General features: G+C 42.0%; 2 protein-coding genes across 4 annotated transcripts in view; one reads left to right on the top strand and one right to left on the bottom strand.

The window, feature by feature from the left end:
* LOC137630563 (uncharacterized) overlaps positions 1-13,204 on the bottom strand; it is a 196,618-nt gene that overhangs the window by 6,439 nt on the left and 176,975 nt on the right. The gene's annotated exons all lie outside the window — the stretch shown is intronic.
* LOC137630560 (exportin-T-like) overlaps positions 1-13,204 on the top strand; it is a 146,371-nt gene that overhangs the window by 114,855 nt on the left and 18,312 nt on the right. For all 3 annotated transcript variants that reach the window (XM_068362095.1, XM_068362094.1, XM_068362093.1), the window contains 6 exons: positions 875-1,007; positions 2,046-2,230; positions 2,554-2,697; positions 2,995-3,183; positions 11,746-11,955; positions 12,892-13,038. In XM_068362095.1, coding sequence (XP_068218196.1) covers positions 875-1,007; positions 2,046-2,230; positions 2,554-2,697; positions 2,995-3,183; positions 11,746-11,955; positions 12,892-13,038 — 1,008 coding nt within the window. The remainder of the gene's footprint in view (positions 1-874; positions 1,008-2,045; positions 2,231-2,553; positions 2,698-2,994; positions 3,184-11,745; positions 11,956-12,891; positions 13,039-13,204) is intronic.

The following is a 13,204-nucleotide window of genomic DNA, read 5'->3' as shown; positions in this document are numbered from 1 at the left end:
AGGTCCTGTTGTATGGGTTGCAGCCCTTGATACTTCAGCTCCTAGGGGTCTATCAGCATCCTAAGAGGATCGCGAGGCTCCGTAAGGAAGACGTACTTATAAGGCAGAGTAATCGTACAAGTCGACTTCCTTACCAGGTACCTATTTATTTTGTTTTTGTTATTTTGATAACTTCTAAAATTAAATAAAAACTCTTAGCTCATAAAATGTAAACATATTTTACTGGTCTCTACCCACCATCCTGGGTGTGAATCAGCTATATATTCACCGGCTAAGTTAAATATTTAAAAATGATATTTTAATTATAAAATAAATTTTTGAATATACTTACCCGGTGAATATATAAATTAAATGACCCTCCCTTCCTCCCCAATAGAGACGCAGTGGGACGAGGAGAAAATTGAGTCTTTGTTTACATGGAGCTTGGTGTCTGGCCGACAGATGGCGCTAATGGCCACACCCGCAACCTGTATAGCGATCGCTGGCGAGTTTTTTTGTACAGTTTTTTGTCTGTCGAGCAACAGAGTTGCAGCTATATATTCACCGGGTAAGTATATTCAAAAATTTATTTTATAATTAAAATATCATTTTACATTGCATGTTTAATGTGGGAACCAGTTTTGATGCGAATACTGGTACACAGACGATTCATGGATGGCTGCGGTTACCATAGCCAGTTGCCTGTATATCTATCATGTCTAATATCAGACTGTGGAGGCTTCCGCTCAAACCTGATAAAAACACAGACTAAGGAAATGGTGTAACTTTCCCCTCCAGATAAAGGGAATATTTTAGCTGTGATCTGGGTAACCTTTCAAATTATTCGACTAACAAGTAGTATTAAAAACATCTTTAAGTTTTATGTACTTTCCAGGTTCGCAGTAGAACAAGTTACTTATTTTCTCGCATTGTCCGCTGCCTTAAAAATCATATAATCAAGTTTACAGAAGATATTCTTAGCCAGCTAACGGAACTTCTTGCTTTAGCTCCACCTGATAATGGCCAAAGTAAGTACTAGAACTCATGTCTTATGGTCATTTTTTATTTTATTTTTGTTATTTCTCTATTGTAGTTTTCTAATTTTGGCTCAGCTAGATAGAAATTATGATTGTACCTTGCACTAAGATCAGATATGTGTAATATTCAAACAAAATTATTTAAAGTAGTGTCATTTTTCTATTGTCATTTTTATGTATATGGATGGATGGACATTGTTTTTATCTCCATACAAAATAATCAACAAATCAGACTAATTTATCAGAACAATTATTATGACTTTATTTTGTTAGGCTGTCTTTGTAGAAGTGTTGTACTTTACACAAGAATCTCTTGAAATGAATAAGTAAAATTACAGTTTGTTTTAGTATGTAAATTTTATGCAGTTCCTTATAACACAGGGATGTCATTTTTGTGCATGTGTATGCTATAGTAATGGAATAGTATGATATAGGAGGCTCTGGGGTTGCCAGTATGGTAAAAAAAAAAAAAAAAAAAAAAAAAAAAAAAAAAAAAAAAAAAATTGACTGGGTGTTTTGGATTCAGGGCTAGCTAAATTATGCAGGTAAGTATTATTATTTGTTTTATTATGAAAATTCTGTATTAAAGTTTTTTCATAAAAACCATCAATCTTTTACAATAATGAATTACCCCTTTCCAGCCCCTCATATATTGTTGCCTTGCAGCTAGGCTATACAAACAGTAAAAGTGGTTAGCTCTTACTTGCACCAGGGAATGTTATCATATATTTTTATTTTTCATTCTCCTAAAGAGGAAGTTGAGTACAGTATGGGGACATTTGAAATCATGGATGCGGAATAATAGTAATGGAGGGATTTGTGTGAAAAACTATTTTTTTTTTTTTTTTTGATAAAAGTTCACTATTTTATAGACGTATGTGAAATACTTGATCAGACATATCATATAGCTCTTCACAGGATGGTGAAGTCTTTATTTTAGGGTAAGTTTAAATTAATCTTTTTTATTCCAGTGCACTGTGTGATATGTAGGAATAAAGTATTTTTATCATTGCTTTATTTTTATTGCAGTTACACCGCTGTTGACAAATGACGATCAGCTATATTTGTTTGAAGCTGCTGCGATGTTAATAGTTTTTGGAACTTCCGATGTGGCAAACAAAGAAATGTTAATGAGAAATTTGTTGTCACCAGTTTTTGCAAAAGTTACTTGTCTCATGGAAAAACTGCAGCAAGAGCAAAATCCAGTCAGACAGGTTAGTCAATACTGTGCATTTAGATTTCTAAGTTGAAAACTTTCCCTTGGAGTAAAGGTGAGAAAGGCAAAGGAATTCTGGCCATTACTTGTTACAGTATATACCTTCATATTCTTTATTATTTTCTGGAGTGGATACTCTTATTTTCTGGAGTGGATACTCTTTTCTCAACAGAGTAATTTTGAAAGTAATCTTTAATCATGATTGTAGTTCTATGATAAAAGGAGAACTCATGGTTGGTAAGGTGCTATTTTTATTTTATTACAATTAGTTTAACTTTAATAATAATTCTGTTTTCATTCTTAATTCTTTTTTTTTTTCAGATGAGTTATGCCAAAGGTATTTGTCATGCCATGTCTGTCACTGCACGCACCTCCAAGGCCTTCTCCAACCAGAACTCTATGAGTGCATGTGGATGTGTACAGTTGTATCTTGATGCTCTGCAGCTTTTTATTAACTGCCTTAATGTATGTATACTGTATTAGTAGTTGTTTCAGTCAGAGTTGAAATACAAGGATATCAGGAAGATATTTTGTATCTCTTGTAGTTATTAATGCTTTTAAGTTAACTGTAGAGTATCCATCATCACTTGATATCAATGACAGAGAAGAATACTATGAAATACCTGAGGATCATAAATCAAATCATTACAGCTTTCCTCTTTTTTTAGGTTAAACATTTTTTGTGGGAAAGGGTTTGGCTAAACATTTTTTGTGGGAAATGGTTTGGCTAAATATTTAAATTAATTCTTTTTATTGCTACAGGTTGGTATTGAACGAGAACTCATAGGTTCTGGTGTAAGACAGCTTATGCATAGGCTTGTGGTTTGTCTAGATGGAGGAAATTTACTTCCTCTGTTGCCACCTGCATCTCAATCTCTCTTGCATACACCATCACCTGTGGTGCTGACTGAATATCTGCCACTTATCAATCAAATCATAACTAAATTCCAGGTAAGAAAATTACCATTTATTTTGCTTGTGAATCAGGTTATGAACAAATGTTGTCAGACATCAGCTTAATAAAATTTTGTTCACATTAGTTTCAGTAGGATGATGGCATTTTCTAGGCTACCATTCGAGATGGGACGCATTTTGCTGATAATTGCAGTAACACTCAGTTTCTTATCAAATTACCCTATTTACTGTTTCTAGAGTATATAATAGTTGGCCAAACATCATTTCGGCCTTATCATATTTGATTCTATGCCAATTTTTTTACTGTATAATAATGTTTTCCAAACCTCATTATATCCAGCCGTACATGACTTGTACTCCTGCCTTGGGTTGGCATTGTTGTTGACTAATATTGAAAACAATAGCAATCCCATTGTATTTTTGCATGTGCCATGTTTCTGTGTGGGCATTCATTTCGTCATTTACGTAATGTATTTTCATGTTCCTTTACTGTTTCTGTATTACTTATGGGTTTTAAAAAGGATAGTTCTCATGTTTCCAAGCTTCATGTTAAAATGGAATATCAGTTATACATGATTAAAAGTTGAAAGTGTATGATAAGACGTGCCATAAGAATGCCTCGGTCCATGGTATCGACCATATTTGCTCAAATGTCATTAAAAAATAAAATTTATGTTGTCAAAAACTGCTGTCATTGAAGTGAAGAGGGACCAGATTTTTTATGGCATAGAAAGACTCCAGTTGTTGTCAAAGAATCCCCACATACCATCACTAGCTCTCCTTACCTTTCTCCTCTTTCAATAATGCTGGGGTCACACTTGGGCGATGCAGTGAGCTGTGCATTTTAGCTAAATTTTGAGCATATCGCCACATATCCCCATCCATCCCGGTTGTGTTTCGTACCAAATCCCACAGACCAAGATGAGCATCATCACATGTGCAATACATCCCGGGTTGCCACACTGTGTGCGATGATGGTCAGGCACCTGCGGTACAACGCATGCAAGGACATAATGCATCGCATTACGCGTGTTCTGTTCCGCTGGTATTGCTCACATTATCGCTTCTCAAAATTGTATATGCGTTATACCTCCCAATGGGAGATGTGGCAACATGCATCACTGAGCATGCGTTCAGCGCCGGTATACAAAAAGAGTGTGTGTGTGTGTGATTCATTGATTTTCCGCTCAATATCCTTTATTTTTCAATATTAATCTTACCCGATGATCATGTAGCTGTCAACTCCGTTGCCCGACAGAAATCTACGGTTGGGATACGCCAGCGATCGCTTATACAGGTGGGGGTGTACTCACCAGTGCCATCTGTGGTCAGGTACTCCAGTACTTCTTGTCAACAAGACCTCAATTTTTCCTCAGTCGTGCCACCGGCAAGACCTACATAGATACGCTGTTGATTTTGGAGTCTTTTGTTCACGATTTGGTGAAGTATTTGCTCTGAAATTTAGCCTTCGCTGTACAGGAAGCTTTAGCCTTAGCTTAGCAAGCTTTTGGTATTAATTTGATTCATTGGTTAAAGATCTTTGCTTTACTTTGGAATTCCCCCTTTGACTACTTCTAGAATTCAAGATGTCTGACACTTCCCAAGTTCCTAAATATAGGCGATGTAGTGTTAGTGCTTGTAATAGGCGTCTTCCGAAGGCCTCTGTTGATCCTCACACCGTATGTTCCAATTGTAGGGGAAAATCCTGTCAATTGGAAGATCGATGTGGGGAATGTACTGGGCTTTCGGAATTCGATTTTAATGAATTCCTCAGATATACTCGTAGGTTAGAGAAGGAGAGAGATAGGAGGAGTTCTTCTCGCTCTTTGGTTATTTCCTCTCCCCATGCCCCTCAACCTTTTCCTTCCCCTGTGGTGGTGACCCCCGAACCTGCTACGAGTGCTCAGCCTGCAATGGCTGATATGTTGCGTGCCATTCAGGCTCTCGGTGATAAGGTGGAGTCGTTGGTTAGTGACCGCAATCAGCTCTTGGCGGATGTCAGAGAGCTGAAAGCGAAGAGTGCAGTTGGAAGTGTTAGTGCTAGTGCTGTGCATAGTGTCAGTGTTGCGCATGAGGATACATCTGTGCGTGCCAGTCGTCCTCCCAGTCCGGGACCTCTTGCAAGCTCCCAAGCCCAGGGGAGAAGCAATGTCGAAGGACCAAAGGGTTCGGCGGGCCTTGATCGGCGCACAGATGTATCCTCAGTGGTTGCGGACGTATCTGCTAAGGATCGTCCCTTCCACTCCCAGACGAATGAGCCCTTACATTCCTCGTCTGTGGAAGAGGTTTCCAGGAGGAAACGGTGGACTAAGGTCTCACGACCGCTTAAGCGTAAAGTCCCTTCAGAGCTAGTCCAACGGCCCAGGTGTAGCCACTGGGTCAGTTCGGACTCGCCGCAGTCATCAGATGACTGCACACCTCCCAAGAGAGGTAGAGTGGTTCCTCAACACGCCTCTGCTCCAACCACAGTAGACCCTAAGTGGTCCATGCTGCAGACTATGCAGTCTCAGCTTGCGGCTTTTATGCAGGATTATCAGGCAGAGAAGGTTAACATCCCCCCTCCTGTGAGAGCTCCTCCACAGTGGCTCAGTCCTCAGCCCATGCAGCATGCTCTGCAGACCTTACAGCATGAGCCGCATTCCATGCAGCATGAGCCTTATACCATGCAGCATGAGCCTCATCCCATGCAGCATGAGCCTCATACCATGCAGCATGAGCCGCATGCCATGCAGCATGAGCCGCATACCATGCAGCATGAGCCGCATCCCATGCAGCATGAGCCGCATGCCATGCAGCTTGAGCCGCATGCCTCACAGCATGCTCTGCATACCACACCGCATGCTCCTCAGCCCACCGCAGACCCTCCCTCACACCGGCCCTCTGCTTTTGTTGTTGCCAGCTCACAGTCTGTCCAGCAGAGGCATGATGATGGATCCGCAGGTATGCATGCACCCGTTCTGCAGGATTCAGCCGTTCAGCTTGCTGCTCTGCCTTTGCCTCTTACAACTCAACTGTCGGGTGAGGAGGCTTCTGAGGATGAAGCTGCTCATCTTGATGATCCTCATTCTGATGTTGAAGGACACAAGTCTTCGCCACCCTCCTTAGACTTCCGCAAAGTCCTTGCTTTGTTCAGAGAGTTGTACCCTGAACACTTTGTGTCTGCAACCCCTCGTTCTCCTCCCTCCGAGTTTGCTCTGGGCATGCAGCCTACTGCGCCTGCCTTTACCAAGCTTGTTCTTGCCAGATCTTCAAGGAGAGCTTTGAGGGTTATGGGGGATTGGTTGCAGTCCAAGAAGCAACTGGGAAGGACCTCTTTTGTGTTTCCTCCTCCCAAGCTGGCTTCTAAGTCGGGCGTCTGGAATGCCACGGGAGAGGAACCTGGCTTGGGGGTTCCTGCCTCTGCCCAGGCCGACTTCTCAAGTCTGGTTGACTCTCCCCGCAGGTTGGCTATGAGACGTTCGAAGATCTGCTGGTCCCCTACAGATCTTGATCACTTGTTAAGGGGAGTCTTTCGTGCCTTCGAGATATTCAACTTCCTCGATTGGTGCCTGGGAGCCTTAAGCAGGAAGACTGCCCCTTCTGACAAGGACTCAGCCATGCTGATCATGTCCAGCATGGACAAGGCAATACGGGATGGGTCTGGCGAGCTTGCGGCTTCTTATGTATCAGGGGTCCTCAAGAAAAGGGAACATCTGTGCTCCTTCTTATCTGCTGGTATCACCCCTTGCCAGAGGTCAGAGTTACTTTTTGCTCCTCTGTCCAAGTGTCTGTTTCCGGAGGAATTAATTAAGGGGATGACTGCCTCTCTTCTCCAGAAGGATACGCATGACCTCATGGCTTCTTCTGCACGTAAGGCTAAGACCTTACCTTCCGTGTCTAAACCTTACCGCCCTCTAGCAGTTGATACTCCTGCTTCCAGGTTCATCCCACCCTTTCGTGGCAGAACCTCCAGCAGAGGAGGTACCCGTGCAGACAGTAACCGTGGCAAGCCCAAGAAGGGTTCCAAGTCCACAAGAGGCAAGTTTTGACTTTCCTCCTCTCCAGACAGCTGTAGGAGCCAGACTCAAGACCTTCTGGCAAGCTTGGGAGAGCAGAGGTGCAGACGCTCAGTCTGTGAAGTGGCTGAGGGAGGGATACAGAATTCCGTTCTGCCTCAATCCCCCTCTAGCTACATCTCCCATCAACCTCTCTCCCAACTACAAGGAGAAGGACAAGAGGCTAGCGTTGCAACAAGAGGTGTCGCTCTTGCTACACAAGGAGGCAGTGGTCATAGTCCGGGACCATTAATCCCCGGGCTTTTACAACCGTCTCTTCCTGGTAGCCAAGAAGACAGGAGGTTGGAGGCCGGTGCTGGACGTCAGTGCGCTCAATGCTTATGTCACCAAGCAGACGTTCACTATGGAGACGACGAAGTCGGTCCTAGCAGCGGTCAGGCAGGAGGACTGGATGGTCTCGTTAGACCTGAAAGACGCATACTTTCACGTCCCCATCCATCCAGACTCCCAACCTTTCCTGAGATTCGTCTATGGAAAGGTTGTGTACCAGTTCCAAGCCCTGTGTTTTGGCCTAAGCACGGCACCTCTTGTGTTTACGCGACTGATGAGGAATATTGCGAAATTCCTTCACTTGGCAGACATCAGAGCCTCCCTCTATTTAGACGACTGGCTTTTAAGAGCTCCCACAAGTCGTCGCTGTCTGGAGAATCTCAGATGGACTATGGATCTGACCAAGGAACTGGGCCTCCTGGTCAATTTAGAGAAGTCCCAGCTCGTCCCATCCCAGACCATTGTTTACCTGGGTATGGAGATTCAGAGTCGAGCTTTTCGGGCTTTTCCGTCGGCCCCAAGAATCAACCAAGCCCTAGAGTGCATCCCGAGCATGCTGAGAAGGAGCCGATGCTCAGTAAGGCAGTGGATGAGTCTAACAGGGACACTTTCATCGCTGGCCCTGTTCATCGAGTTAGGGAGACTCCACCTCCGCCCCCTTCAGTATCATCTGGCTGCTCACTGGATCAAGGACATGACGCTAGAGACGGTCTCAATTCCTGTTTCCGAAGAGATGAGGTCTACTCTAACGTGGTGGAAGAACAGCATTCTTCTCAAGGAAGGTCTTTCGTTAGCTGTTCAGACCCCCGACCACCATCTCTTCTCGGACGCATCAGACTCGGGCTGGGGTGCGACATTGGACGGACAGGAATGCTCGGGAACATGGAATCAGGAACAAAGAACACTCCACATCAATTGCAAGGAGTTGTTGGCGGTTCATCTGGCCTTAATGAACTTCAAGTCCCTCCAGCTAAACAAGGTGGTGGAGGTGAACTCCGACAACACCACAGCCTTGGCTTACATCTCCAAGCAGGGGGGGACTCATTCGAGGAAGTTGTTCGAGATCGCAAGGGACCTCCTCATTTGGTCAAAAGATCGAAGGCTCACGCTGGTAACGAGGTTCATTCAGGGCGATATAAATGTCATGGCAGATCGCCTCAGCCGGAAGGGTCAGGTCATCCCCACAGAGTGGACCCTTCACAAGAATGTTTGCAGCAGACTTTGGTCCCTGTGGGGTCAGCCAACCATAGATCTGTTCGCTACCTCAATGACCAAGAGGCTCCCATTGTATTGTTCGCCGATTCCAGACCCAGCAGCAGTTCACGTGGATGCTTTTCTGCTGGATTGGTCCCATCTCGACCTGTATGCATTCCCGCCGTTCAAGATTGTCAACAGGGTACTTCAGAAATTCGCCTCTCACTAAGGGACACGGCTGACGTTGGTTGCTCCCCTCTGGCCCGCGAGAGAATGGTTCACAGAGGTACTGCAATGGCTGGTCGACGTTCCCAGGACTCTTCCTCTAAGAGTGGACCTTCTACGTCAACCTCACGTAAAGAAGGTACACCCAAGCCTCCACGCTCTTCGTCTGACTGCCTTCAGACTATCGAAAGACTCTCAAGAGCTAGAGGCTTTTCGAAGGAGGCAGCCAGAGCGATTGCTAGAGCTAGGAGGACATCCACTCTCAGAGTCTATCAATCTAAATGGGAAGTCTTTAGAAACTGGTGCAAGGCCAATGCAGTTTCCTCAACCAATACCACTGTAACCCAGATTGCTGACTTCCTGTTACATCTAAGGAACGTTAGATCCCTATCAGCTCCTACGATCAAGGGTTATAGAAGTATGTTGGCAGCGGTTTTCCGCCACAGAGGCTTGGATCTTTCCTCCAACAAAGATCTGCAGGACATCCTTAGGTCTTTTGAGACCTCTAAGGAACGTCGGTTGTCCACTCCAGGCTGGAATCTAGACGTGGTCCTAAGGTTCCTGATGTCATCTAGATTTGAACCGCTCCAATCAGCCTCTTTCAAGGACCTCACATTAAAAACTCTTTTCCTAGTATGCCTAGCAACAGCTAAGAGAGTAAGTGAGATCCACGCCTTCAGCAGGAACATAGGTTTCACATCGGAAACGGCTACATGTTCCTTGCAGCTCGGTTTTTTGGCTAAAAACGAGCTTCCTTCACGTCCTTGGCCTAAATCGTTCGAGATCCCTAGCCTATCTAACTTGGTGGGTAACGAGCTGGAGAGAGTACTTTGCCCAGTCAGAGCTCTTAGGTACTATCTGAAAAGGTCAAAACCTTTACGAGGACAATCAGAAGCCTTATGGTGTGCTGTTAAGAAGCCTTCGCTACCAATGTCTAAGAACGCAGTTTCTTACTACATCAGGCTTCTGATTAGAGAAGCTCATTCTCATATGAAGGAAGAAGACCTTGCTTTACTGAAGGTAAGGACACATGAAGTGAGAGCTATGGCTACTTCAGTGGCCTTCAAACAGAACCGTTCTCTGCAGAGTGTTATGGATGCAACCTATTGGAGAAGCAAGTCAGTGTTCGCATCATTCTATCTCAAAGATGTCCAGTCTCTTTACGAGAACTGCTACACCCTGGGACCATTCGTAGCAGCGAGTGCAGTAGTAGGTGAGGGCTCAGCCACTACATTCCCATAATCCCATAACCTTTTTTAACCTTTCTCTTGATTGCTTTTATTGTTGTTTTTGGGTTGTACGGTCGGCTAAGAAGCCTTCCGCATCCTGGTTGATTTGGCGGGTGGTCAATTCTTTCTTGAGAAGCGCCTAGGTTAGAGGTTATGATGAGGTCCTTTAGTATGGGTTGCAGCCCTTTATACTTTAGCCACCTAAGAGTCGTTCAGCATCCTAAGAGGACCGCTACGCTCAGTAAGGAAGACGTACTTATTAAAGGCAGAGTAATGGTTCAAGTCGACTTCCTTACCAGGTACTTATTTATTTTTTATTGTTATTTTGAATAACTAATAAAAATGAAATACGGGATACTTAGCTTCTTTGTTAACATGTATACTGGTCTCCACCCACCACCCTGGGTGTGAATCAGCTACATGATCATCGGGTAAGATTAATATTGAAAAATGTTATTTTTATTACTAAAATAAATTTTTGAATATACTTACCCGATGATCATGATTTAAATGACCCGCCCTTCCTCCCCATAGAGAACCAGTGGACCGAGGAGAAAATTGAGGTCTTGTTGACAAGAAGTACTGGAGTACCTGACCACAGATGGCGCTGGTGAGTACACCCCCACCTGTATAAGCGATCGCTGGCGTATCCCGACCGTAGATTTCTGTCGGGCAACGGAGTTGACAGCTACATGATCATCGGGTAAGTATATTCAAAAATTTATTTTAGTAATAAAAATAACATTGCATGGGCCATGGACCCGCTGGTATAGTCACACCACAGGCATACGAGGTGTAAGGAACCTGAACTCCGGCTACCTACAAAGTCTGATTTTAAGACTTGTGATTAGTTTCCCAGCTAATTGGAACAGGAACTTCTCCCCTAAGGATAAGTCTATGTAAAGGACAATGGTTTGTATTTGTGCCAGAACGAATGACAAATTTTGGAGGTAATTTGTATTTTTCCTAACTACATAAACTTGACTCCTTTACTCATACTTTCCTGCCATCACCAACGCCATAGAAATCCCAGCTGCAATCAAAGTGCCTACTCTGAGATCAAGCAGGGTGCCGGAGTTTTCCATATTATCGGCCAACTGCTTACACCTCTTTATAAAATTTTAACAGGTTTGCTGTTATCATTGTCAAATGTAAAGGACTCGGGTTTGTATAGCCAGGAGAATAAGAATTGCCTCCAAATTCATCATTTTGGTCGAAGCTCTTCATTCTTAGATTAAAAAACCACTTGTGTTATTGTCATTTAAATAATATTTTTTCCAAATTTAAGCTAATTCATTGGAGATTTTTTAATTATTTGTTAGATCTATAGAACTCTAGGATGTACAGAATAGGCAACAAGTAATAGTAAATCCTATTTAAACATTTGCAGTAGCTGGCTAAATTGTTTAGGATTTTTTCATGTGCGTAATACATTGTCTGTGAATTTGTTTTACCCCAGATATGCTACTTTACTCTTCCAAAAACTCTTAATATGTTTTTATTTTATTAAATTTTTTAAGTTTGCACTTTAGGAAATATTTTACTGTGTATGCATGTGAAATATATTGGTTGTTGTTTTTACTGCTAGACTAATTGTAAAATTTATTTTTTTTTACTATTTTCAGAATGAAATAAGCGTTTTCCTCCATAATATATTTGTCCCTCTGGTATCAGCTATTTTTGCGGCTTTATCTGAGGCAATAGAAGAAAATGATGAAGAGGAAAAAAGAACACGAAGATTGTTACAAAGGAATTACTACCTTTTTTTGACTACAATAATTTCCAACAACTTGATAGATGTTATTGCTTCGTTGGAATCCAATATCTTGCATCGAGTAAGTACTGTACCATAACAGTGTATTATATTATTTGTTGTATATTACCTTTGGTATTACGCATTAGATAAAATTTTTCAGATTTCTTTAAATCAAGTGATTATATCATTAACTTAATAGAAATGGCTATCACAATCCAAAATAATATATACATTTTTTACCTGTTTTACCCTTTATTTGGTAAGAAGGTACATAACAAAAGAGAAAATAAAGCAGTACACCTTAATTGGTGTCCTATGGACATCCTTTTCAGCCCCATTTGCATTTAACTTTTTATTCTTCTCCAATACCGGTACATCTGTTGCAGTTTTCTTTCTTCAATCTCTCTGGCTAATCTCTCAACTTTTGCTTCGTATTGCAATTTTGAAGCTTTAACCCTTTTGCACATGGTTGCTGAATAGCTCTCAGGCCCTAGTGCTGGGCCCTAGTGCCCAAATTTATAAATTGTATTTGTAACTGATATAAATTGTATTGCAAGATTCACTTGTGTGCAGCCGAGCAGCCGAGCAGCCCAAGGTACACTTTTATGTAGTATCCCTCGATAAGGTTTTCTCCAAAAATTGCTGAAAGTTCCTGGTTGATGTCAAGTTGAGAAGTCATATAGGCAACAAATAACTAGTTAATTTATTAATTGTCTTCAGTTATGTTGGATTTGAAATGGTTGCTACTAGATCTGAAATAATATGGGAACATGATTTGAATTAAATTGAACCTCAGCATTATTCATACCCATTAAAGACCTGCTTATTTTTCAGCCAATACATAACCAGTGGTTAATTTTTTAGATTATATTTAGTATTTCACAGATTGGTTTCCATTTTCTCATAACTTGTCATACCGTGGTAGCCTTCTATGAACTTGATCTGATACTTTATGCATGTCATTTACATGATTGGTTTTTATCTCATTCAGTTACAATATGTTTTATTTTTTCAGGTGCTAATTTCTATAGTCCAAGGTGCAATAGAATTCCCTGATCCTGTGGCTCAAAAGAATTGCTTTGTAATCTTACGGCGTCTTACAGAAGCATGGTGTGATAAGAATGATCATCCTCCTGGTTTTATTGAGTTCCTCTATACACAGGTATGGTAAAATTCTTGTTAATACTTGTAAAGTTTGTCTGTTAATAGATGAAAGAGACTGAATAAATTAAATATTCCAAAAGTCTTCCTTCAAATGACATGTCATCAATGTGCGAAATTTTATCTTATTTTGTCTTGGATATTTACAACAAATGTATTTGTATTTC

Source organism: Palaemon carinicauda, chromosome 38 (assembly GCF_036898095.1).
Source record: "Palaemon carinicauda isolate YSFRI2023 chromosome 38, ASM3689809v2, whole genome shotgun sequence".
Classification (NCBI taxonomy): domain Eukaryota; kingdom Metazoa; phylum Arthropoda; class Malacostraca; order Decapoda; family Palaemonidae; genus Palaemon; species Palaemon carinicauda.
Note: the sequence above shows the minus strand (reverse complement) of the source record. Positions and strands in the feature narration are given on the sequence as shown.